Source organism: Rhinolophus ferrumequinum, chromosome 19 (assembly GCF_004115265.2).
Source record: "Rhinolophus ferrumequinum isolate MPI-CBG mRhiFer1 chromosome 19, mRhiFer1_v1.p, whole genome shotgun sequence".
Lineage (NCBI taxonomy): Eukaryota > Metazoa > Chordata > Mammalia > Chiroptera > Rhinolophidae > Rhinolophus > Rhinolophus ferrumequinum.
Window position 1 is genome coordinate 39,934,448 of NC_046302.1, and position 27,502 is coordinate 39,961,949.

Below are 27,502 nucleotides of genomic sequence, written 5' to 3' on the forward strand. Positions count from 1 at the left end.
TATAGACCTTATTTACATTTTGCCTATCGTCCCACTAATATCCTTTAGAGCTAAAGATACAGTTGTTTTGTTTGCTCGTTTAGAACCCAATGCACAGCCACACTTTGCTTTTAATTGTCGTGTCCCTTTAGTCCCCTTCAACTTTCTTCGTCTTTCGAGACCTTGGCATTTTTGAAGAGTGTGTACAGTCCAGTTGTTTTGTAGAATGTCCATCAAGTTTGGCTTGTCCGACGTTTCTTCATGAATAAATTTATGCACTTTTGAAAGAAATGCCATGAAAGAGTGCCTGTGTCCCCAGTGATTTCAGGAAGCATAAGATTTTGACTTGGCGACACGACACAGATTACCTACCAGTTTATCAAACAGGCGGTCACTTCCAGGCCGTATCACTATAAACTTATTCTTGTTCCCTTTGTAATCAGTAAGTGTCGTGCAGGGAGATATTTGAGGCCGTGTAAACACCCTGTTTATGATAATAGGCTTATCCACTAGTTTTAGCACTCATTGATCATTCTTGCCTATTGAAATGTCATCATGTTGGTTGGCAAATGGTGACTTTTCTAATTCCGTCTACATTTTTTTTTACCGTGTTTCCCCGAAAATAAGACCTCACCGGCAAATAAGCCCCAGCATGATTTTTCAGGATGACATCCCCTGAACATAAGCCCTACTGCATTTTTTGGAGCAAAACTTAATATAAGACCCGGTCTTATTTTCGGGGAGACACAGTAGTTGGCTTTCTACTGAAAGAAAGATCTTTTCTTTCTCCCCTGCTTATTTATCTAGCTTTTAGCTATTTATTTAGTTATGTCTTGGCTTACAGATTTTCATTTCATTCTAAGAGTTATCCACCAGTGTTATTTATTTTGATGCCCAAATTGTCCCACATTTGACCAGTGGGAGCCCCTCCCAACTCATGTCTGTGTATCTCTAAAGTGTCCTCGGTATTCTTTGAGCACTACCTTACTTACTGGCACCAGAAGTTGTTCTGGCCTTATCGGGTGCTTTCTCTGCCTCACCTTGGAATCCACCAGTATCCAGGGAACCCTGGTCCTTTTTAGGGGATGGTTTTTAGAAACCCAGATCCAGGTGCTGCTAAGTGTGCTCGTTGCTACTCAGTCCCCTTGTATTTCTGACCCTACCCTCTCTCCCACTTTCTGAGCACCTGTGTGTCCCCAGATCAGAGCCTTTCTTATTCAGCTTTTCCAGAAAATAAACCTTGAGCTTTTGTTCTGGGGTGGGGACTGAAGAGTCATAGGGCTGTGTGGGGTGGGGGAGGGGTCGTGCGGAGTCCCCCATTCAGACTTTGATCCAGTCCTGCTATTTCCGCCCAGCCCCTGAACCCTGCCTTTGCAGTGCCTGGGACCGCCATGCTCTGAGCAGCCCCGCAGGTCTGCAGGCTCAGTCAGCCCGTTACTCCTCAGCGTTCCTCTCTGCTAAGTTACCTGCTCCTCGTCCACTCACTTTCTGTCCTCCCTAACTTTGTCGAAATCTCTTTTCTTGGTCTGTATGCCTTTGTGGGTTCCTAACTTCGTTTTTAATTAACGAGAGGGGGAGTTGAAGTAAATGCATGTGGTCACTCCACCACGTTGAGCCAGAGTCTGATTTGGTTGGATTTAAGTAATCAGGTATGCAGGGAGAGTGTGCACGTGACACTGAGCCTAACACGCGTGTTGCGAGCAGCCGTGGGAACAGATGTGAGAGCAGAGGGATGAAGTGATCGGTTCTCTGAGTCTAGGCGTGTGGCCGAGGCCCTGGACATGGTCACTGAGGTTAGACTAGAAAGTAGGTAGCAGGGTGTACCTGAATGCCAGTACGTAGATTCTTTTCTTTCCTGTTGTTCAAAGACCTCTAGGGGACAGGGATGTGTGCACACACACACACACACACACACACACACACACACCAGCTGTCTGAGGGGCCTGTCAAAATCTGCTTGGACTCAGACCTTACAGAACGCTTTGCTGCCACGCAAGAGCCGAGAGCCACCAGGGCACATGTGTCCTGGCACCCAAGGATAAGGCTCTGTTGCCCAGCCATTTAGGATGCCAGCCACACCCTGCCTAACTTTGCACTTGACACCTTCTGGTGAGAAAGACTCTCCCCAAGAAAGTCGCCGGGGTGCTGGGAACAGGGCTGTTGTCCAGTGCCACACCTGGGGTAGGGCGGGGCATTCTGTTGGAGCTTAGTAAATCCCAGAACCATAGAGAGTTGCTAAAATAGCAGAGGAGCAGATGTATGAGCCAACTGTATGCAAAAGGGGAAGGGCAAGTTTGTCTCTTAGGCTTGCCCCCTGAAAAGCTGCAGGTCACCGGTCGTGCTGACCTCTCTCTCTCCTGTAGCCGCCCGAGCCTCTCTCCTTGGGCGTTACTAAGAAACGTTACCCCACCCCCACGGTAGACTGCCTCCATAAGGACTCATATAAAGAACAAGCTGTCCCTGCCTTTTGCCAAGTTGCATTTCAACAATCCACACATTCTGCAGTTCCTGAAAACCATTTGTGTGGAACTTCTGGTAGCTCTAATCTCCCTACTTGGGAGTTCCTGCTCATTTCTGGAAATGTTGAAATAAGCAAGTGTGCCCTAAAGGGCGGGCAGGGCAGTTTTGCTGGCATTGCACCCTGGTGCTCAAGGGTGGAGCCCCAAAGAGCCAAGCACTGGGGATGGAGGGCTAGTCTGCGCAGCTCCGTCCGCGTCTCCCATCTCAGGAATGCAGAGCCCCACAGGGCAAGGACTCTGCATCCTATCGCGTGGAAGCTATCCGTTTCTAGCCCATCATTGGCAAGGATTCATCCACTGACAAGTTGTCACCTCAGGCCCCAAAGGGCGGGTTAGAGCTGGGTTGTGCATGGAATGGGGCTGGTGGGGGAGAGGGTCAGAAAAGTCTGGACACAGGAGTAGGGGACGCCGAGAATGGATGTCTAGACCAGCTGGCGAGGACATGGGCCATTTGGCTGCCTCAGCCTGGTGCAGGAGTGAGGAGTAGCCAGCGCCAGGCGGTGGAACAAGAGTCAAAGTCTCCCTGGGCGTCCATCTTGGAGACCACCTACCCAACACGCTAAACCACGAGGGAAGCATTCGAAACACGCCACGGTCCACAGGGAAAACTAAGGCCCCTCCATCGGGAACGGCTGCGCCCCAGGGCGCACAGCCAGTCCAGCGACAGATCTGGGGCCCAGGGTCCTCAGGTCTCTGCTCTTCCCATACATCCTGCAGTTTCATCTATGATGAGTTCTGATGATTGGTCCTTGTCTAAGGCTTCTAGGACATCTGTTTAATAATTTATTCTAGAATTTCCCGAGGGATCAACATCAACAGAGGTCTCTGAAAAGGGTTCATCACTAAAGTGTCTGCACATGAAACATTCCGTAGAAAGGAAATTAGAAGAAAGCACAGGGCATCACAAGCAGAGCGGCCTCTGCATCTCTCCACCCCCGGTCTCCTCGTGAGCCAGTACAGAGTCCACCTAAGTGGCTAACAGCAGCTGTGGCCCCCCCACGCCAGGCACTCCGTCAGGCCTTGTCCTCAGCCCTGCCCGGCACAGGGAGACAAGGGCCGTCCAGAAAGACTCAGTGTACGGAGCCTTCGTAAACACAATGGAGAAGGATTTTCTGCCCTGTCGTCGGCATGCCCCAGGTCAGCAGCTGCGTCACATCCTCTCGTTGGTCTCTGTCCTAAATGCTGCGCTGTCGACCAGGCCTGTGAGTCCATTTCTAGCCCCTAAAGAAGGCTTTTCGAAAAGTGTTCTAGTACCTGGACCAGTCCTGCAAAATCAAAATTAGAAAGAGGTGTCAACACACTTGGCAGCCTCTGTCTGACGTTGTCAAAATGATTCAAATCTATCAGAGGCAAGGACCGACTCCTGGAGTTGTGCAAAGCATGTGCAAACAGTAGGCCGTTCCTCCTTTTAAGCAAATTTCACAAACAGAATCCGAAGTCGAATACCTCAGCCATTGATTCATTTTACAGAAGGCCAGATTTTGAGTTCAGAACTTTTCCAACTCAAGAGAACCCCTCCTTGGAGAGTAATATCTAACAGCCAACAAAGCAAGGTACCCAACTCTGTTTCTTCAGAAAGAAGTCACCAGACCATCGTGTTTTAGGCTGATACAGAACGTTCGTCCTGAGAGGAGTCATAAGGTCGTCTAGCCCAGCTTCTCTCATTTTGCAGTTGAGAAACGAGGCCCCGACAGACTTCCCTGCTCTGAGCGCAGCACTCTGCCTCTCCCAGTACAGAGGCGATGAGCTGAGTTCTAGAGGCTGTTGAGTTCTAGAGTCAGCGGGCCCCTGACCTGGGAGAGAGACCCCTGCCGTCCAGGAGGGGCTGAGTGCAGAGGGGATTCGCAGAGAAGAAAAGCTGCTGCCTCGTTCCCCAAATTCCTCAGAGCCCTGAGCGAGACCCTACTGGACCCTACATTCACCCGTTCTGGCCACAGGTCAGCCACGTAGCACATAGATTCTCCTTATGGAAACGTAGGTGATATCTGAGAATGCCTGTCGGCAGAGTGTAATTCATTTTGAGGAATTCATTACAAAGAGCTTCAGCAAAGCCGGCCAGAAGAAGCAGACATTCCAACAACAGAATCTTCATACGCCTGGTCCACACACCCCACCCGCCCGGCCAGGTACAGTACCTGGTCAGGAGCTGCTCCCATGAGGGGCAGGTGTCCCTCTTCCACCTGTCCCAGCGTCTGTGTGTGTGCCTTCTCTCAACATGCTAAAAATGTAAGAGAACAGCTCAATCTTGTTCCTGACCTATGCCCTCTAGAGCAGGTCAGTGGCCTCTGGATCATTCTTTTCCTTCCAAGTGTACCCTCCAAGTCAAACCAGAAACATTTGCTTGGCAAGAAAAGAGATGATGTTCCTTGATGTGGCCTTTCCTGGCGGCAAGAAAAGGGTCATTGTTCCAGCAGGCTGGTGTGTGGTGTGGTCAAGGAAACACGTCCCGCCCCCTCGGCGAGGTCCTCTCAGGACGTCCCAGAGCGCTGCAGCACCGGTAACTGGCCGCGTGGGTCAGGCGGGCCACTCAGGTTGGGCAGCAGCACAGGATGTCCGTGCAGTAGAGGAGGAAACCTGATTGGCTGAAGACAGAGGGTCGGACAAACCCATCCTGCAGGCGAGGGCAAGGGAGGACCGTGCTGGGTCACTGGGGAAACCGGGCAGGGGAAGCTCTCTGTGCTACGTGAAGAAGTGACCCGAAGACCTTGAGGCGATTCAAAAAGTCAAAAGTTAGTGACGAAGAACATCTTCCTTCAGTCCTCCCATTAGTGTGCTGTGGATCTACAGCTCCCTCTGCCAAACTGAAAAGACCTGTTGTCAGGATCTCTGGAATGAGGTGCTGTGTCCCCCTCTCAATCCTTGCTGCACGTTAGAATCAGCTGGGGAGCTCTTAAAACAAAATACCCATGCCTGGACCCCACCACAGACGAATCAGAATCTCTGGGCGATGGGTCCTGGGCATTACGTTTACAGCTCCCCAGGTAAAATCTAATGTGCAGCCAGGGTCCGAGACCGTCGGCCCTAAGGTACCAAGGATTTATCCTATTTCCCGATCCTGTAAGATGTTTGCATCCTAGACAAACAAGGAGTGAGCCAGGACTCGATCCAAACTTATAAAACATGAGTGCGGTGACCTCTCCCGTCTCGAGGTTAATCACACTTGGCCTTGCATACTCATTTATTTTCTATTAATATCTGTCCTAAAAGGATGTAGGATTCCTTCAGACCAGGGGTGGTGTCGTGTTTGCCATTGTGTTTTACGTGGATGGTGCTCCATCTCCACCCCGTCTCCATCCTTCACCACAACCGGTCCATTTTATTCTTAAATGTTTATAGACTCTGCTCCTTCCATCCCTCTGTCACCTCCCTCATTCCTACCTTAGCCGTTGTCATGTCTTGACTATTATGATGGCCTCCTCACTAGTCTACCCTGTGTTTGGCTTACCCCCGCTAAACCTATCCTCCACGTTACCTCCAGCATGATCTACAAAGTGTGCAAATCCAGCTGTTTCGCTAACGTGCTTAAGCCTTTCCCTGCCTCCCCGTCACACGTAGGACCAAGCTCCCAGCACGCAAGCCCTCGCCAGTCCTGCCCCTGCTCTCCTTTCAGCCTTGGATCCCACATTTCCCCCATCATTTACCCTATGCAACAGCTGCACTGGACTTGTTGTGGGACCCTACCAGGCCCCACCTTCACTTGGCTGATTTGTCATGAGCCAGTGCCTGGCCTGGGGACTGGCTATGGTGACTAGACCGTGAACAGGGAGGAAACACACTCGCAGCAACCTGGTACGTACCACAACATGCGCAAGGCTCAGAGGCATCGTGTGGGAGTCAGCACAGGCTTCTGCCCTGCCCAATCCCCTCCGCGCTGGAGGACCTTGACCCAGCACATGTATTGCTCCACGTCCTCATCTCTAGAATAGGGATGAAGAAATTTACCCGCTGCCTGCCACTGTCTGAGGAGGTTGTCCTGAGACTCAAGCAAGGTGTTCATTGAGGAAGTACTTTGAAAACCGAGGCACTGGTCAACCTAAGGGCATCAGTAAGTAAGTGGGTGTCGCACATGGCAGCTCACTGAGGCTTGCTGGGAGGCACTCGCCATGTAGCACTGCACACGTGTTTGTGAGCAGGGCAACACTGGCTTCTTCCCTCAATGGTTTTATAAAAGGAATCGGGTGAAGGAAATGTCTTGGAATAGACAATCTGCCTAACTTCCCCCAAAATAACTTCAGTGGAAACAATTGTGGTAACATCCACTCTGTAGTTATTGTTTCGGTCTATTGCTCCATGGGAAAAATCTCCTGGCATTTCCAACCCAACTGGGAATCGACTTGACTTCCAGAGGCCTGGAAACAAAGGGGTTATGCTCAAGGGCTTCTGTGGGTCTTCATGGCCCACCGGCGCTGCAGACAATCCCAGGGCTTGTGTACCGTTTAGCTTTTCCTCTCAACTTCCCTTTGGGAGTCACGTTTGCTAGAGACGTTGGTCTTTTCCCATAGGTAACTTTTTTGAGGGGGAGTCATTACCAAAAGAGTTCATTAGGACAATACCAGAGGTTCTAGATTTCCACCCAGGAAGTTGTGTAGCTCGGTGTCCCAGATTTGAGAGCTCGGAATGGTCAGTGTCTTGTCCACACCTGCCAGATATAGTCAGTCCTCTCCTTTGAAAGGTCTTTCTTTGTCCTCCGTTTTCCCACCTTCCCACAGGTGCTCATCTCTCCAGGCCCAGGTTGGACGCTTGTCTGATCTTCCTCTTACCAGTCTTTCCTCGTGAAAGAAATTGTCTGGGCACCTTTGCCCAGTTCCCTGTCCTGTCGCCTCTCTCTCTGACTCAAGAGGCAACACACAGCTCTCCACTGGCTTGTGTGACAAAATCTGAAGCCCTCTGAAAGGGCACAGATAAGTCCCTGGAATCTTCCTTCATGACCTCATCCATTCTTATCATCCACCACCCCCTAACTGCTGCCCCCAATTTTCTAGGGCAACCCTGTTTCCCTGTCATTTTATCCTTTTCAAAAACCTCACTGTATTACTTGTGTGACTCCGTATGTTTTGATTTTCTGCTTCTGTAAAGCACCCTCGTTAGGTCCTTCTTTCTGGTTCATCACACCTAACGGCCGGTTTCCTTCTTGCCTCTGTCTGCTGAGTCCTTCCACCCCGTCTAATTCTCTGCCTCTAAGTCTCCCATCGTTCAGGATCTCTCCTTCCTCCCTTCCTCTAAGTGGTGTTCCCTGGTGACTCCGCTGGGACATTCTAGAATCTTTTCTTGTCTTTTCTTTCTGGTACTGACAGCAGCACTTCTTAAACTTTAATGTGGCTACAGGTAACATGCAGACCAGCCCACATGCGATGCTGATTCGGTAGGACAGGAGTGAGGTCCAAATCCGTGCGTTCCTAACCAGCTCCCAGGAGGTGCTGACACAGCTGGTCCATGGACCACACTCTGAGTAGCGGGACCTTATCACCATGATTCCCACATTTTGCTGCACATCAGAGTCACCTGGGGGTTTTAAAAGACAAAGTGCCAATCTTCCACCCTCAGCCATTCTGATTTTATTGGCATGGGGTACCACCCAGGCATCGGGGATTTTTAAATCTGCCCGGGTGATTATAGTGTAAAGTTATTATACAATGTGAATATGGCTAACCATATTTTTTATTTCTTCTGTGCTTATCTTGTCTCCCTGCAAAGATTACAATACTGTTTAAGGCAGGATTTGATAACCTTTTTTTTGAGGATTGATTGATTGATTATTGAATATTAGGCCATTCGGTGCTTTTCTGATGCTTAACCCATATTAATACAGCATGCATTGCCAGTAGGGAACCACACTAGAGTCAAGAGAGGATCAAAAATGTGAAGGTGTTGGATCTTGCCAGAGCACGATGACACCTACACAGCAGCAGCCTTGGCTGAGGGACTGCCTGTGTACAGTGGTTTCCAGGGCGCTGGGCATGCTTCCTCCCCAGCCTCATCCCAGAGGGAGAAAAACAAACTCGACCACCGTGGCTCACTTATTCCAAACACACTAACCACTAATCCTGTTGTTTCCCTTTTGGTCTAAGGCTGTGGTTCTCAATTTGTCCACCCTTTAGAATCACCTGGAGCACTTGTAAAATCCCCACTGCCTGGGCATCACCCCCAGGCCACTTGCATCGGAGCCTCTGGGGTGGGACCTGGGCACCAGGAAGTTTGAAAGCTCCCCAGGGACTGTCAGTGAGCAGCCAGGGTTGAGAGTCACTGACCTTAGGTTTTTATTGTTTGAAATGTAAATATAATCCTTTTAGTCTCATCTCAGGGGACTGACTTTGTCAAGCCCTTCCCTGAAAGCAGGTTCCAACAGCAGTAGGGGGTGGAGAACATGGTGATGCCGGGTACCTGTCAATCACAAGAAGTCACCACTGAGTGTGGGGGGGGGGGCGGAACCCAGAGAGGGAGAACAATATGCTGCCAAACGCACCTGGCCTCCCAGCATTTCTCTAGAGCAGGGGTGGCCAAAGGATGGCCCATGGGCCAAATCCGACCCCCACCAGTTTTTTTATAAATAAAGTTTTATTGGAACACAGCCGGAAACTGTTGGAAAGGGCTTCAGTGCTGTGCTATGGCTGCTTTTGCTATACAGCCGCGGAGCTGAGTAGTTGTGACAGAGACCATATGGCCTGCAGAGCCTAAAATAGTAACTATCTGGCTCTTTACAGACCAAGTTTGCCAACCTCTGCTCTAGAGAGTTGACCCTGCGTATACTTCCTAGCTGCAGTTTATACATCAACACAGATGCCCAGAATTTTTAAAACCACTTCTTAGACTCTTCGTAATTTTTTTCGTTGCTCGTAAAGCAGAGCAGACTGTCCTGATAGATGTCTGAGAATAAGTCCTGGTTGAGCCAGGATCTGGACGTCCTCCCTCAGCCTGGGGGTGCAGGCCTTGGGTAGCCAGTGCCACAAGCAACCACGTTGGGTTACCCCGGTGGGCCGTGCGGATGTCACGGGATGTCACGGTCCTCCCTATGGCTGCGAAGTGGGACAGTAGGGAGGCCCCACATCAAAACCGGATAGATTTAGGCGGTCGGGCAAACTGGGATAGGAATGAACTCCTCTCCTGCCTGAGGAGGATGGAGTCAGATTGAGGGTCTGCAGGAGGAAGAGGCTTTGGAGATGGAGAGATGAGACAGGAGACGAGAGCTGTGCTCAAGCAGAGCAGGGGGACGGCCAGAAAATGCCTGGAGCCGCGCTTCAAAGTCCTGTGTCCAGGCTCTCGTATTCCTCTCCATTCCTTCTTGAGCCATCACTGTGCCCCTGAAAGTAGGTCAAATCACCGTCTGCTGCAGAGACATGGAGGGAAATAGATACCAACTAGGTCATCAGAGCTGCTGGTGCCTGGTAAGCCAGCCGAAACCAATGGCTGCCCAATTTAAGACAACCCATAAAGACTTTTATGTGGCAGAGAATCCTTAATGGCCCACATCCACACAACAAAAGGTCAGCCCTGCTTTCTGGGAATGGAACAAGTAATTGAATTTCTGAAATGGTACATTTCCTGTAGTCAGAGAGAGGTACAAACCCGTGTCCTTAAAGTATTCACTTAAAAAATTAATAAGTTGGAGACAATTATTTTTTTTTGCCAAAGATATTTGCAATAGCACTTATAATTTCCTCGTACAGTTAAAACACAGTTCCATACAGAAATTTTTTTGCACGCAAGCAGCTTTTTTAGGAACTCATCTCTATCTATGCTTTGCTATCTTTCTTCCTAATTGGAAACCTCCATCAGACCATGTTCCTTACACTTTTTCACTTTTGACAACACATTTGTCAGGGAGGTCCATTATTTTTGCGTGATACGGATCGTATTAATATTTAGCTTGGCAGCATAGCTATTAGTGACTTAATTTGGAAGGAGGGAGAGGAAAGAGGCAAAGTACCCCCAGCATAGCCCAATTACAGCAAACCTGTGAGTTTATGCTTTCAGTGCTGCAACTGTCTGCAGAGTGAATCCAGGGAAAACCATTTGCAGACTAACCTTTTTCATGGCTTATTGGAAACCGCTCATGATTCATTCATTCATATTCTCATTCCATCAACAAATGCTTGTTGAGTACCTTCTATGTGACAATGCTGTGTAGAGTCCATTGTGATGGACACTTGGGGTCTGTTGCCTGAAAAATGCACCCCCACTTGCTGTGGTTGGCGCTGGGTCTCAGATCTGCTGCTCTTACGGGTATTGTGTTATGGTTTCGTCCTGAGCCTCCAACTCACGTCCCAGCTCCACCACACACTTGCTACATTTCTTTAGCTCTGCTATTTAATCTCTCCAATCCTCCTTTTCCTCTCCTGTGGAGAATGGATAATAATAATACCTCCCTCTCAGGGTTGTTGTGAGGTTTAAGTTACTTAATACATGTAAAACTCCTAACTTAGCGGCTGCCTCAATACGGGATGGGCACGGTTATTACTGTTATCATAGCTCACAATCCTTGCAGACATAGTTTAGTTCCTTCTATGGTAAGGAGACTTTTTTTGAATACCTTCCAGGAAAACAGAATTGCTCTCTCAGTGGAAGGGAGCATATTTTTGGGACAGGACTAGAGGGGAAGGAAAGACTTTGCAGGCTAGCTTCCCCCCATTGTTGGGCCAGCTCATCCGCATGGGACCCAGCTGAAGGATGCCCTCACCTCGCCATCTCCTTCTTTATCACCTTCTTTATCCCTGGGGTGGCCTAGGGGGTAGCTCGCAGAACTTGTTGCAAACAGCCCAGGCGTGTACGAGGTAGGCTTTTTCACGTCCAAGCTATCTTCCACACATGTTCTCCCTTCGCCTCTTCCCCTGCTCTCAGTGTCATCGGCCAATGGACTATTCTCATGGAAGCATCTGCAACGTGTAAAATGCTATGTTGGAGGTGACACTAAGGGCTGTGTCATGGAAGGCAGGGCCCTGAGGTCTCCCCAGAGTCTCTCAGCCTTTGTCTAGGCCACGGTCCCCACTATGATCCAGAACTCTGCTTTACTCTCAGTGTTTTCACACCAGCAAAGAGCACACATTCAGAACAGAGGACAGGGGCTGAATTCTATTCTGGAATCACTGACCGTAACCCAGGAGGGGCCACTGAGTGGGACTTCCCTGTCCGTGCCGGACTCCTGGTCACAGTTTGGGCCCTCCCACTTTAAAAGTGCCTCGTGCAGGAGAAGCCTTGTTTTGAGTCCCTAAGGAGACCCTGCCTCCCTCCTTGGACCCTGCCACCCATCCATCCCTCTGCCCCAACAGGGTGGAACTCCTGGGCTCGCCTACCTGGCCTCGGTCACTTGTGTGACCCCTCACGACCATCGTCCTCCCCGGTACGCATTGAGGACCGGGGATCCAGGTCCCCATTATCTTTTCCGTTTAACTAAAGGAGAGTTGCAATCACTAAGCACTGGGCCTCATAGTTTCATATTGACGGCCCGCGAGGCCGTAGAACATCCTGGCTTCTTGCAATACAGGAGATACGGCCTGGTGGAGGGCGCAGTCTGTAGGCCCCTGAGCCCTGGGTCATGTGTAAATGCTGCTGGCCCACAGTGGATAGAATGGGGATGGCCCAGCTCTGGTCCATCCAAGGTTGTCAGTCAGCGTAACTTTCCATCCAATGAGCGATTATGGATTACAGTACCTAAGACACAGTGAGGCCTACAAGAGCGAAGGAAACACGGCCCCTGAGCTCCTGGAAGTCTGTAGTGTGGTTGGGGCGCCAAGCTTGTAAGCGACTACCCAGTCTGTTTGGACTCCAGGGTGAACAGTCTGTCCGATGTGCTGTGTGACCAAACAGATTCATTCTCGTGGGAATTAGGGCAGTTTTGCAGCATGGAGCATTTATGCCCATGGCAAAGCCTGGACAGGATTTCAGGGGTGAGCAAAAGTGGGGGAGATGTTCCAGGCAGAGGGAAAAGCATGGAGCGAGGAACGTGCATACGCGTGCCATCCCACCTAGCAAGTCCGGCCTACTGCCTGCTTGTGTAATGAGCCACACCGAGTTTACTCGGGAGAAGCCAGCGAAGCATGCCTCCTGGTAACTTCCATGGGAGCCATCGCCTTTTCAGTCTGCTTCTGCTATCGTAAGAGCCTACGTGTAATGCAGAAGGTGGCCTCAGGCATGTCTTCCTCCAGGTGTTCCTTGTTCCTTGCACTTGGCTGTCCCCCCCATGTGACTTCCCTCGGTCTGGAGCAGTAAAATCATTTGTGTATCTGTTCTCTCCAGCAACCGATGCATTTCTTTGGGACACAGGCAGGATCATTTATTCTATGTCCGTGACACATAGTGTGGTCGCAGAATGCAGTGGCTGTTTTCTGTTATGAGAGTCGTCACTCCTCTTCCAAAGTCCGTTGTTGCTTTTGTTCCCAAGATGGTCTTTGAACCTTCCCAAGTTTTATACATACGACCATTCACAAACTTGCCTCCTTCCCAAAGTCTGTCTCTTTCCCTCAGAAGCCACAGCACCAGTATTGCTTTGTCTTCTCTTGAGCCTGCGTTAGGACTTTTTGAGGATTTTGGTTTTTGTATCTGTTGTAGACACATCGCTCAGGGACCAACATTCAGGTCATATGTGTCCAGTCTTGCCCAGGCTTTTCCCGGAGGCTGCAAAACAGAAACGCTGCCCTTGCCCACAGCCGTCTGGATCGCTCGCATTTCTCACGTATCTTCCTGCTTCTGGTCTGTAGCAGCTTCAAGTGCTGCCTGTTGCAGTTTGCCAGTGCTGCCTGGACTCTCCATGGGTGCCCCTCGTCGGGGGAGTGGAAAGTATCTGTCAGCCCTAGTTCCATTGTCACGTGTCATTGTCATGTGGCTGTCCCTGGGTCATTGAGCCTGTGTGACAGGCCTGCGTCCAGGGCTGCCTCTTGACCCTGGGCTTGTCACCTGGGCAAGGCCCCGAGCTACTTGGTTTCATTTGGTGATCGAGTCACAGTCATTCCTCCAACACTGTCCGCACACACAGACACACGCGTACACACACAGACACAAACACACACCACACCCTTTACCTCCGCACACACAGACACGCGTACACAGACACACACATCACACCCTTTACCTCTGCACACACAGACACACACGTACACACACACACAGACACAAACACACCACATCCTTTACCTCCGCACACACAGACACACGTGTACACACACACAAACACACACCGCACCCTTTACCGAGTTGTCCTGCTTGCAAAATAAGAAACTGACTATAGTAGTTGAAAAAGCAGCACTTCAGTAATTGTTTACTTTACATTTTACGCCATACGATGTAGACACGATTTCCTAACACTTTTTCCGTTCGTTCTCAGTCCCTGCCCTTTGCATCAATGTTCTCATCTATTTTTTCTGTTCATTCAGAAATTATCGAGTCCATGTCCTTTGTACTTGACTTACGGGGGGCGATTCTTCCTGATGTGGCTACCAACGGGAGGGTCATGTTTGCTTTCTGTGACTTCACTGATACAATAACAGTCAACTTCAGCAGCGCCTGAAGAAGTATCGTGGTGGATTATGGAGGACTGTTTTGGTTGGAAGTGACAGAAATGCACCTCAGACTGTTGGGAAGATAAAAGGGGAATTTACTGGCCCATGAAATCAAAGGAGGAAAGCTTAAATAGTCACGACAAAGGAGGTAGGAGAGCCAGATATTTTCATCTTCATTTTCCACAAGGAGGAGGAGAGGGCTGGAAGAAGTACCTCTTCGGTGGAATCTGAGTTTGGCCACAGAGCCGGGCCCCAGGTTGCCTAAACGGGGTGTACGGTTTATTAGTCAAGACTCTTTTTGGTGGTTACAGCAAGAAACCCAACTTGACAGTGCTCACCACCCAGCCTCTGTAACCGCGGTACCCTGTAGGCACAGACCCCCGATGTCAGATGCGTGCCCGGGGGCTCTCGCTCCGAAGACCGCCACAAGCAAAGTATTCGTGTGCAATTCAGGGGGGTCACAGACGCCACTAAAATGTGTCCGGAGAACCTAAGTGAAGCTGCTTTTCTAGAAAAATGTCCAGTTTTTTGGAGCCAGCGTCCAGTACGGTACCTAGAGGAGCGGTTTTCAGAGGGGGTGGAGTTGAGCTTCATGATTCATTGCGAGTCGAGTCGGGGCAGCCAGAGGCAGGGGATGGGTGCTGATGGCTCATCGGGCAGCCTCTGGGGTTCTCTTCCGTCTACTTTTCTCTCTGTTTTTATGTTGGGACTACAGCGAAGGCATTGTTTTTAAAAGGGTCTCTGCTGATGTAAAACAAATAAATTAAAAGTTAGGAAAACCACGCGTTTAAACATGGCCAGCCCGCCTACCCCTCCATCTTTGTGAAACAGGACGGCTTCTCTGAATAGATATGCAGCCTCGAGGTTCCAGGAATTTTAGAAACATTACCTGTTTATTTCAGCTTGGACGTGACCCACACATCCTGCCCACGTGGAACAAGACCTTGTAGGATAACTTCTTAGAAGCTATGAAAAAACATGACCCCCAGCAGGAGGAAGTCTCCACTACGGAGACAAGCTCATTGTCAGAGGAGCTGAACTTGGTATTTTTATGGCCCTTTACGTTGGCAAGTGCTATGGTTCTTTTGTACCATTCGCCCTCAGGAGACGGGGAGCCTGGGGAGTCCCGTTGGCTTTGTCTGAGGGTTTGTCCTGCCTCCTGGAGCTCATTTTTCTTCTGAGCCTGAGGATGCATGGGGCCCTCCTCTCTGTGTCATCTGGAATTTTCTGGAGAGAAGGAAGCCATTCGTTTTCATGTATGAGCATTTAGTAGCATTCTTGAGAGTCACAGGAGCCTGGTGGGGACAGTATGCAAGTTCCTGAAGAAGAGAGGGACGGTGGTCAGGGCAGAGAGTCAACTAGCCAGGCATGACCGGGGCAAACAGGTGTTGCACTGGCGAGAGCAGGGCTTACCTGCTCAGGAGACAGGTGAGGACACGCCCCACTTGAGACCTCCTGCCGCTGGGCCACCTGGGCTAGGATCCGCAGTATTTCCAACTCAGCATTTCACAGCTGCACAGCCTCCTGCTGCAGGCTACATGGTTAGCGCTGTTTGTCCAGGTCCCCGAAGCCAGGGGTGGGGGTTCCTTCACACAACAGGAGGAAGCTTCCATGTTTGTGTATAACACTCTGTCCATTTGCAAAAAGCAAAGGTGTGTGAGGGAGAAAGATAACAGACCTGTGAGACAGTTAGGCCTCGGTGATTTCTGTCAGGCCTGAGTCCAGGGTTCATGGTCAGAGATCAAAGGTCATAGGAATATCAGGGAAATCCCTTGGGGGGAAGGTGGGCGTGGGGTTCCATGAAGCTGCAGGCCATATGATTGAGCTCTGTGGCGCAGTCTAAACCTCATCCAGCCAGACTGAGAGGCAATCAGGCACAGCAGCAGCCAGGGGCACCCACCCCCCTACCAATGAGTGAAGGGCAGGGCGGGCTTGATGGCCAGGAGCACCTCCCTCTAGTGACAGGGAAGCAGAGGCCTGTCCCAGGGGCCATGGCCAGGGCCTCTGAGGGGACACAACAAGCACTCTGGAGGGCAGACATGCTTGCAGGGAGGGCATTGGAACCAGTGCCTGGTGACACCAGCTCTCCATTCTCAGGCCTGGTAGGAGGTAGCATGGTCAGAAATGGGGCTGCCCAGCTGTGGCTCCAGCACAGATCAGGGCTTGCTCTCGCCCGTCCTCCTCTCTCCTTAGGACCCACAGTGCGTGGCTGGACAGCACAGGGTCTGAGGTCGGGCAGGAGGGAGCTGCCTGATGCCCTCAGGGGTGGGCCTCCACATCTCTGCCCTGATAACTGGCAGCCAACTGAGATCAAAGTTGGTACCGTGTTTTCCCGGAAATAAGACCCAGCCGGACCATCAGCTCTAATGTGTCTTTTTGCAGCAAAAAATAATATAAGACCCGGTCTTATTAATTTTTGCTCCAAAAGACGCGTTAGAGCTGATGGTCCGGCTGGGTCTTATTTCCGGGGAAACACGGTATATGTGCTGCCCAAGTGAGCACAAGTGACATCATAGTTGGGAGCTGGAACCTGGGAGACACAGATGCAGATACAGGCTGCTGCCAGCTGGTGGGGTGGCCTTGGGCAACTTCCTTGACCTTACTAAACCTCTTCTTCTGTAAAAATATGATGAAATTGCCTGCTGAGCGTATAACTGACACAAATTCAACTGTCTGTTTTTGGCAAAGGGTGTACTGTCAGAAAAATAACCCTCTTTAAAGCACTGATGTTTTTGCCCACGCGTCCACCTATATTAGTTTGCTAGTGCCGTAACCACGTGCCACCGATGGGTGCCTTAAAGAAATTTACCGCCTCACAGTGCCGGAGTCAGGAAGACCAAGATCAAGATGTCCACGAGGCCCTGCTCCCTCTGAAAGTGCTAAGGAAGGACCTGCTCCAGGCGTTTCTTCTAGCTTCTAGTACCTTCTTGGCTTATGGCAGCATAACTCCAGTCTTCCCATGGTGGTTGTTTTTATAAGGACACCAGGTATTGGATTTAGGCATCACCCTAAATCCATTCTGACCTCCTTATAGCTTGATCACACTTGCAAAGACCATATTTCCAAATAAGGTCACGTTCACAGGTACCTGGGGTTAGAACCACAGCTAACCTTTTAGGGGCACACAGTTCTACCCTCGGTGGGGTGAGAGGACGATACTGGTGGCAGGTACCAGCCCGACACTGTGGTCAGGGGCCCGGCACTGCCCTCGGAGCCTGGTACCTCCATTCCTTCCCACAGAGCCAAGTGCGTGTCCACACACTCCGCCCGTGACACTGGCGCTGTTGGCCAGCGTGTTGACATTGTAAACGTGCCTTCTTCTCCCTTCTTGAGCCCTTATGGAAACCTGTAAGGCTCAGCTCGGGCCTCCCCCTCAGCGAAGCTTCTCTGACCCTTTTCCCAAGCAGAGGCTGCCAGAGACGGCTGTTCCACTTCAGCTATGGTGCCCAGCACACGTCAGCTGGCTCGTCTATGTTCCCTTGCATTCCCCGGGCTGGGACTGGGTCTCTTCATTCTGTCGTCTCCATTCGATGCACCTGGCACTTAGTGGGCCTTCAGTGCTGGTCAGGTGAGGAAGAACCAAGGATGGACTGATGGGTGGATGGGTAGATAGATAGATATCAAGTAACAGAGAGGTCTCGCCAGACCACCCCCACCCCCACCCTGGCTGTGCTCAGCCCCTTGCCCTGCCTTGTTCTGCTCCAGAGCATTTTTCATCATTTATCGTATTATCTCTCTCCTTTCACGAGAATGGACTCTGTGAAAATAAGCGTCTTACCTGTTTTTCACTACTGTGTCTTCAGTGCCTAAAACAACAATATTTGCAGGATGGGTGGATGAATAGAAGGGTGTGTGGGTGAGTGGATGGACGCATGGGTGGGTGGAGAGTCTGTGGCCCGGTGGAAGTGTGTCATTCTTATCATAGAATCCACTGGTCTCAGAGCCACCAGGCGCACGTGCTGTCCTTGCTCAATGTGCTTTCTTTGCCCTCCCTCTACCCTCACCCCCAGACCCAAGATTTGTTTATAGTTGTCATTTCAGGGCCAGGCCCTTGCACACCCAGCCGGAGGCCAGCAACTCTGCCCTGGAATGAGTGGATTTTACATAATGTGTTTTCCTGCAGCCAGAGCAAAGCAACAAGGTGCTGCCTCCACAGTGCTTTGTCTTACCCAGTGCTGACCTCTGGGAGAGGGAGAGGGGGAAGAAGAGAGGAAGAGGGAGAGAAGGAGAAGGAGAGGAGGAGAGGGGTAGAGGGAGAGAGAGAAGGAGCGGGTAACGGGGACAGAGAGAGGGAGAGAGAGAGAGAGAGATGCACGTGTGCTCTGCCCCCACTGCTCGCGGATGGAGTATTAGCTTCCCTCTCTCCCTGGAGAGACTTGGTTTATATAATCTACTTGTCTCCCAGGCCCTTTTAGTTATTGAAAGTGGTCAGAGGTTAGACAGAGGGGAACTGCAGCCAGGTCTCAGAGCTAAAGGGAGAAGGGTTCTTGTGTGGAGAAGTGGAGGAGGAGCAGGGAGGACCTGGGTGGTGCAAGGTGACGCAGAGGCACCTGATGCCTCTGACGAAATGCACCAACCAGCTGGTGAGCCAGAAGGCTGGTGCCTTCATTCACGGGGAGGACTCATACCGGACTGACATTAGCTGACTGACGTCCGTCCACATGGAGCTCTTTCAAAGCGTGGAGTAGAAGGCTTTGTTGAGTAAAGAATTAGAGCAAAGGGCACTTATGCTCTTAAAGGGTAACTCTGACGAGACTGATATATTTGCCATTCTCCACTGGAGGGACTTATCCTGTCTAAAAAGAAGAGAGGGATCTCTGGTCTAAAGCCGGAACACCAGCTCCCCTGGCAAGGCCTGGAGATACAAACCAATGCTCCTTTACAGATTCCTTATTTGTCAACTCCTCTCATTGGGTGTCCCTGGCCAAGGACAGGCCACTCTTTCCAGCTCTGTCTTATGGACCGTGTTTTAGAGCAACTGCTCCCTGCAGAGGGAATGAGTGAGGGACACTTTTCACGTGGCTGGATCTGTTTTTTCCTCTTCCTTCTCCTTCTTCTATGCTTGGTATTCCCTCTACCTAGAATGTACTACTCTCAGATACTTTTTCCACCTTTTAAAATTAAGGTATAATTTACATACCATAAAATTCACCCTTTTCAAGTGTGCAGTTCAATGGTTTTTAGTATATTCACAAGGTTGTACAACCATTACCACTATCGAATTCCACAATATTTTCAAAACTCCCCACAAGAAACCTAGTACCCACTAGCAGTCACTCCCCACGCTCCCTCCCCACAGCCCCTGGCAATCACTAATCTTACTTTCTGTCTCTGTAGATTCACCTATTCTGGACATCTCATAAAAAGGAAATCATACAATCTGTGGCATTTGGTGTCTAACTTCTTTCCCTGACCGTGATGTGTTCAGGGTCCACCTATGTTATGGCATGTATCAGCCCTTCCTTTTTATGGCCATGTAATATCCTGCTGTTTGGACAGGCCCCTTTTTATTTATCCAGTCATCAGTTAATGGACATTGGGGGTGTTTCTATTTTGGGCCGTTGTGAATAACGCTGCTGTGAACCTTCATGGACAAGCCTTACCGCCAGCCAGTGACTTGAAAGGACTTTTACTAGCCCGAGTTAGCTAATCTGGTGGACGATACATGTCTAAGCACAGATCTTTCTCCCGCTTCTTCTTCTGTTGGTCTCATACTTGCTCCTGTTGACTCCCGGATGCCCTTGTTTTGGGCAGAATGTGGGCAGCACCTTGTGTTGTGTGTCACTTGGTACCAACCAGCAGCTTGAGTGTGAGGAATAAAGTGTCTGATGAAGAAGGTCCTCCGGCAAAGCATGCGTAAATACAGGGTGGCCCACGGCCTGCCTGAGTGCCTGCAGGTTCCATGTGACTGTCCCAGGGAAGGCCGGGCTCATTCCCTTGTGCACCACGATGCCGACAGGCTGGGGCCCTGGCTGGGTCTATGGGTCTCCTGTAGTCTGGATTGTTCCTGGCGACGGAGGATGTCAGACGTGCAAGGCTTTGGGCTACCACCTTAGTCGCTTTGTTCAGCTGATTTTTGGCCTCCCACTGTGCTCTGCAGCCTCAGAAAGAGCATAGGCAGAACTTGTCCATCGTTCCCCAGCACACCATGTGGGCCACCGGGCCCTCTGCTAACTCCCCCTGCCTTCCCTGACCTGGGCTTCCCACACCCTTCTCCCCTGCAAACCACCTCTGCTGGACTCTCTGCCAAGACTGGGAGTTCCGTGAGGGCTGGAACCAAAGCCACCTTGCTTGTCCTGGCTCACTCAGCCCTGAGCAGAGTGTCAGGCTCGTGGGAAAGACGATGACGACGACGACGACGATAATGACACTAGAGATACTTACTGAGGTTTACTGTGCACCAGGCAATAAATATTCTGCGTTCTTTGCATGTTGGTCAACTCCTTTCACCCTCACAAGGACCCTAGGAGACTGATGCTGTTATTCCTCCACTTTACAGATGTAGAAACTGAGGCACATAGAAGTTAGGTCATTTACTCAAAGTCACACAGCCATCGAGAGGAAGAGCCAGACCTAATGTCACAGTTTAGCTCCAGAACCATTCTTTTAACTACTGTTATATTTTATATTCCCATACCGGGGGTGCCAAAGAAATGTATACACATGACTTGTATTCGTCTTTCGTTATCGGTGTATATTGAGTATTACAATTTTAATACAGTTTTTTCCTTTCTTAGAATGTGTATACATTTTTTGGGCACCCTCTGTATGTATATTAATTTGGGGGCATGGATCAATGGAGACAGAGGTCGTAGCAGTGGCTTCATAAGAAGCCCTGAGTGGCCCGTGCCCACTGGGCTACACTGAGTCCTGGCGGAGAGCTCGGACTCCATGCTGAGGTTGGGACCCAGGGCAGCTCCCTCGTGCTGCAGCCAGTGTGTGGGGACAGGAGGCCAGGATGCAAATCAGAGCCCCGGACCCTGAGGCCCAGGTGGGCGAGGCTGGCACCTCTTGGGCTCATGGAGGGCCAAGTGTTATGGACAGTTCCCTTTGCCCAGTCTCAGCGCTGAGATCCTCATCCAGGCCACCGGCTTGAGAGGGAGCCTCTGCTTCCTTCCATTGTCTCTGTGGGGCACACCCAGTGTGTTCCTACGGTGACCTGAGGCCTGAAGGGAGGGAAGAGGCCAGCCCAGCGCTGGGTCTGGGTGGGAGAGAGGAAATGAGAGGGGAAGACTTGGTGTTTTTCCTTGTTTGTGTTTTGTATTAAAGAAAGCAAATAATATCCTTTGAGAAAACTATTAAACAAAGCACATCCTAAGGCCACAGAGGCCCATTGTGGCTTCCTGAAGCCCAGAATTCATTCATGCTTTTTTGGCTGGATTGTTAGAGGCAAGAGAGGGTGGGAGGGACACACTGTTATTAAAATATACTTTGAAACGTGTCTTTCCCTCCCTGGACTCCATAGGAGTTGAGGCTGAATGTCCGGAACGCCAGGGTCCCTGTGTCCTCCTGAGTCTGTTGCCCTCTCTAGGAAGCTCCCTGAGACTGGCCTGTCCTGGCACAGTCACGCTGCAAACATCCAGCCCCCGTCCTTGGTCAGGGGCTGAACCCTGAGCAACTAGGGCCAGCACGGCCCTCAGCTGTGCTGAATCCGGAGGAGCCCGAATCCGGAGGGCTGCACGTGCTCTCAGCATAGAGGGTCTGGGCCACCAGCCCGTAAGAACTACCTATCTCTAATTCATTGTATGAGCTCCCTGGGCCTCAGTCTCCCTGTCTGTAAAGTGGGGGATTGGGCCAAATGGACTGCCACTGACACGGTCCAGAGCACTGTGCCCTGTCACTCCCTTGCTCACCCTGTGTGTGCCCAAAGTTGTGGGCTCTGATCAGCCTGGACCCAGGTGTCCCAGGCCCCAGCCATACCACCCCCTGCTCCCAGAGCCCCAGGCCTAGGTCCCCCTGACTCTCCCCCAGGCTGTCCATAATGGATTGGCAGTGCTCCCCCCCATTTCCCACCAGAACACACTTTTCTGCCGGGGGGAGGGAAGTGGTAAGAACAGAGCTGGCCATTAGCCCAGCTTCTGCAAATCGTTCTTCCTGGGGACCTGGCTTTCTGGGACCAGCCCTACTTTATAAGCAGAGGGTCTCTCACCAACTGTGAAGTAAATGTATAAATTGTTGTTGTCATGGTGACAATATACAAAGAAACCATCCTTAGGATTTTCCCCAGTTTAAACACTGTCGAGGCATTTAGCTATTTGCATGTTTTCCCCAACTGCTCCCCAGGAGTGTAAGGAATGAGGGTCTTGGGTAAAAGTGCATGAGGGTCCTGGACTAAGATGGAGAGACCTGGGTCCTACAATGTCCCCTCTGTGTGAGTCTCGGGGTTGGCGAGGGGTCTGCATCTCCTGGGTCCTGTCGACCGCGCAGAAGATATTAACATTTCCATTGTGTTAGGAAACTTGGTGTTAGAAAGGTAACGTGTACCACTCATACAGCCAATGAATCCAGGCTGTGGGCCCAGCTCTGTCGTAAACGCTGTGACACCTTGAACGGCTCACTCACTTCTCTGGACCTGAGCGTTCTTTATCTCATCTGTAATTTGACTGACTGGAATGGACAAGTTCTAAGGTCCCCTTTGTGTCCCCCTACTGTGTTTGATTCTGTATTTCCAGCATCATCGCCTGTTGGGAAATTCATTCACACTAGTATTTTCCATGTTTCGGCCTGGCTTTGGTGGTCAGAGTCTAGTTTTTCCAAACACTCCATTTTTTTTGGTGGGGGGGGTCATTGATGTTATGAGTTCAATCCCAGAAGTCCTTTGGGCTCTTCCAGAAGTTGCTAACGATGCCCCCTCTTCCCCCCATACTTCAGGGCTACCACCCGATGCCCCACGAGGTGGAGATTGCGCACACGAAGAAGTTGTTCCGGCGGCGGAGAAACGACCGAAGGTAGGACACACTCTGTCGCGAGCTGTGGGTTTTCTTTTCCTCTGTCGGCCACGTGGGGCTCCTGCTGTCCCCCATCACCGGCTGATACTGAGGACGAGGTCAGCTCGGTGGGGTTGGTTACCGGTTAGGCAGCGGGGGCTACGCTCGTCTTGGTTGGCCCCAGGAATGGACGCCTTCAGGAGTCCAGGGCAGGTTTTACAGTCAGGGGGAAACTGCTCTTACCACGGACCTTAGGCAGCAGCAATCGCAGTCCTCGAGGGGCGAGGACCTCACTGACGCGTGTCTTGAGACATGGCCTCCAGGAGGCTCTGGAGCTTGCAGTTCCAAGGTTATCTGTCTGTCCTCCATCCCAGTCACTGGGAGTTGTCCCTGGCCCCTGTGACAGGTGACACACAGCTCAGCAACTGCACGTGCTACTGCTCTTGAATGACTGGAGGAGCTCCCTTCAACTAAGACAGGGACGAGGATCTTGCTGGAGTTCAGAGTTCTGGGTGTTAGCAAGGGGCCAGAAGAAGCACCACGAGGTATCCCTGGGTAGGAGGGAGCAGCTGAGGCTGGGCGTCCTGGGAGGGCATGCCTTCGTTTCCTGAAAGGCTTTCTGACAGGGAAAGGTCTTCCAGGTTTATTTCAAATGGAAAACCCCAGGGGCAGAACAGCGTTTGTGGTTGTGGCCATTTGTGCACAAGGAGGTGTTCGAGTATATTTTTTGCTTGAACATGCATAAGTGATTTCTGGCTGGAAATATTGAAGGAGGAAGGAAGAAAGGAAGGAGGCTCCTGCCTGAGAAATTAAAATGAGGTATTCCTCTGCAGGGATTTCTTTTTCGATAACGGTGATGGTTTGTGGTTTTACCTTTAATGAAGGTAAAGGTGGTTTTACCTAAATTTAGAGAATGTTCTCAGAGAGCCACAAAGCAGCCCAACTGACATCCTTGCTCAGAAAACTAGAAGTACCTGTTTTCATGCAGCTCCTTGAGGCAGGCGCGGTGGCCGACAGGATGCCGAGTCCTTCCCTCCGCGCTCAGGCCCTGAATGTGGCATGTGGGGTGGTAGCCCCAGCTCTCGGTGGGCGGGAAGATGGGGCACCCCGAACGTCTCATCATCCACTGGTGGATGTAGCTGGTCTGAAACAGAGAATAGCAAATGCACAGGTAGCTGGGAGGAGAGCAGCCCTGGATTAGAAATCCAAACCACTGGGCACTTTTATGCTGTGGCATGAAAAGGGGAAACTGAGCCAGGAGAGTTGGAGCAAACCCTGTCACTAATGAATGCACTGTCTGCTAACTTTTTGCTGTGCAGCTTCACGAGGCTACTTCCTGGTTTCTGGTTCCCGGTGGAGGGAAGATGTAGGGAGCAACCCCCTAACAGGGGAATGAGGTGCCAGGGGAGTTGGGGAGGTGTTGGCGAGGGCAGAGGCTTGGTGTCCTTCCTCCCCTGTGCCATGGTGCTCAGAGTACGTGTCTGGAGGTGTGGGGAGTCCCCAAGCTTCCGCACGAGAGGTCACCCTCTGACCTGCTTCTCCGGGCTCAGCGTCCAGGTCCCCACCTCCACGTGTGGGCTGGGTCACCTTGCTGAACAGGAGTCCCCTGGACAGGGGCAGGCCTCCGGAAAGCAGCAGCGTGACCGAGGAATGTAGGAAGAGTGTGACGTGCCAGCTCTGGGAAACTGCCCTTGCGCTGGGCCGCTGTCCTGTTAGCAAACTACGGGTTGGGCCAGCGCACCTCGCAAAGGATGTGGGCCTGGGACAGAGTCCAAAACCAGGCAATAAAGATGATTAAAAGGAGGGAAAGTATGTCCTGTGAGGAGAGGCTAATGGACGGGCCCGGGCCTGGAGGAGGCTGTAGGGGAAGGATGTGCACGCCGGCAAACTCATGACAAATTGGTACGGAGGGCTGAGAAGCAGCTGCGTCCACATTCGCAGGGACCCAAACCAGAGGAAGGAAATCAGCTGAAATGGAAGGAGAGAGTGCTCAGCTGGACCGAAGACGGACTCACGGAACAGACGTCTTGCCTATCAGAGGTCAGACTCTGCAATTCGGGGCAGCAACCCTGGACTGAGCACGTGCACGCCACCTATAGTCACAGGCTAGAATCCGGTGCAGTCTGTCACTTAGCCGTCATGGAGTACCCGGGCGTGGGCCCTTTGAGGAGAAGAACATGAACCCGATAGTTTAAGGACCTCACTGTCTGGAAGCAGGAGGCTAACACCAAGCCCCTGTTGGTGGAGCGTGTGATTCTAACACTTGAGGAATGGCTGCAGAATATTATCAGGTTGACCCTAACCTTCCCAGCTGATGATGGGTGCAAATCTTTGTGTTTGACCTTGATAGCTGACACTTTCGTATAGCAGGTTAACTTTCCTAGTATTGGGTGCTTAAGCCACACCGAGAGGCTTGCCTTCCCTAGGGTGGCAGAGGGAGAGATGACCACAATCAGGTTTGGCGGCCAAAGGGCACCGCCAGCATCTGCTCCATGCCTCTGATCACTCCCTCTGTGGTGGGGGAGAGCAGGTACTGTTTCCCCATTTAACAGATGGAATCACTGAGGCCAGGAATGTTAGCTAAGAAGTGACAGAGCCGAGCTTGCCTCTGTTGATTCCAAATCTCCCTCCCTTTTGACTCCACAACTTCAAGTGGACATTTGACCCATAAAAGACCAAGAGCATGGAGCTGGTAGGCGCATATCTGGATTAGCTTTTAAAGCTCTGCCTCCTCTGTTAAGGCTGGCAGGGAAAGAGCGTCCCTCCAGAGCCGCAGTCTGCAGACTCTGCTCCCACAATCCGTGGGCTGCTTCCAGGGTCTCTGAGTAAAACCGAGTTGTGGATGCCTTTTCCTCACATGGCAGAAAGAAGTTAAGCTCATGAACAGTTCAAAGGGCTTCTCCTTAAAATTGTTCTCAAAACTTGGACAACTGGTAACCACTTCTTTATTTTGGGAAATGAGTCAAAGATATTTGCTGATTTCAGACAAAATTACGCATTTCATGAGAGCAGTGGGCCTCCGGGTGTTCTGTCCCCATCCAAGTTGGAGACCTACTGACTGGAAGGGGGGCCGCTGAGCTTTGTCTACCACCCCAAGCCCTACCCGCAGGACGCAGGGCACAGGGCACAGGGGCCAGCTCAGAACAGGGCTGAGTCCTGGCCATGCCCCTGATCCGCTGCTTGCGTTGACTTTGAGTGAGAGGGTGGTGAGAGGGCGGATTCTCTGCACTCCTGCCCTCCCTCCACCACCACCACTCGGTTTGAGGAGATGAACACACTGAGGAAATGCCCGAATGTCTGTCTGAGTCTGTGTTTCCTGGGAGACCGACTGTGGGGTGAAGATGAGCAGGCCGGACACTTACTAAGGAGTATGCCCTTGGGCTCAGTACAGTTGACAGGAAGGGAAGGGGCCGGACTGGGCAGAGGGAGTAGCTGCGGTGCAGTCTGGGTGGGAAGTTCTGATCCTCTGGGCGGTTCTGAAGTTGGGGTGACTCTTTAGAGTGAAGGGGCAGGTCTTTTATTTCCCCATGTCTGCTGGTCATCAGATGGTGACCACCTGGGGATGGGGCGTGACCTTTGGCTGGGAACTCTCTTAGCCCAGGGCAGTTTCTCTAAGGGCAGGGTGCTCTGGAGAATACCAGAGAAGTGCCAGCCTCCCTTGGTCCCCAGGGGGTGCAGGGGGGCCACATGCTGGGTGCTTCAGGGTGAGCAGACCGTCCAGCAGCTCTTGCTGCCTCTGTCCAATTGCCCGTGACCGTGGCTTGGTGTCCTCTAATCGCAGAACCAATTAAGAAGCTCATCCCTCCTTCCTTTCCCCTGCCAACATGTGCCTAAGGGTTTACCTCCTTGAGTGTCAGACTCTTTCCCTAGGGAAAAAGTCAGTGTCAGCCATTAGATTTGATTTTGCAAGCGCTCTGTGACATCATCTGGGTCACTGATAAAAACAAACAGGACACCTGAAATTAGTGGTGATGGGTATGCTACTTCGTGAAGATACTAAAAAAATCCGGAATTACGGTATATAAATTTAAAAGGGTGGATTTTTGTAATATGTGAATTATCACCCAATTAAAAAATGTTTTCATGAATGAAGCTGGTCGCAAGATGGGTTACGTAGCAAGCCCCTGGAAACACCCTCTGAATCTTGATGTTTGCAGGGCTCCCCAAATGTATCAGGCGAGTAACCGTTTCAAAAGAGGACGTAGACGTGTCTGGCCCGGACTTGGCCTGTGTGGATCTATGCTAGCGATTACTGGTTACATCTTTTTTCCCGAATCATCTGTTTGGGAATATCTTCGGAAGAGATGATATCTATATTTTTCTGATTATTGGAAATTGGCACTGTATACACATAGCTATAGTTGCTAGCACTTTGTTCTCCAAGAGTCCTCAGCCGTGGTCGGGGTTCATCTGTGACCTCCCACAAAGAGTTCTCTTTTTCTGAGCCACATGCCCCCAACCCTCAGGCAAGAAGATGAGAACTCAGAGCCCCTGTCTCTCTCCCACAATCTCCTCCTAGGCCCTCAGCATCAAACAGATGCTCCAGCTGGGTCTCCCTTTCCTGGTCCAACACATGTTCTCTGACAGA

General features: G+C 51.1%; 1 protein-coding gene across 5 annotated transcripts in view; it reads left to right on the top strand.

The window, feature by feature from the left end:
• The window catches only part of CTIF (cap binding complex dependent translation initiation factor), a 262,257-nt gene that overhangs the window by 117,522 nt on the left and 117,233 nt on the right, over nt 1–27,502 (top strand). For all 5 annotated transcript variants that reach the window (XM_033087333.1, XM_033087338.1, XM_033087335.1 and 2 more), the window contains exon 7: nt 22,859–22,935. In XM_033087333.1, coding sequence (XP_032943224.1) covers nt 22,859–22,935 — 77 coding nt within the window. The remainder of the gene's footprint in view (nt 1–22,858; nt 22,936–27,502) is intronic.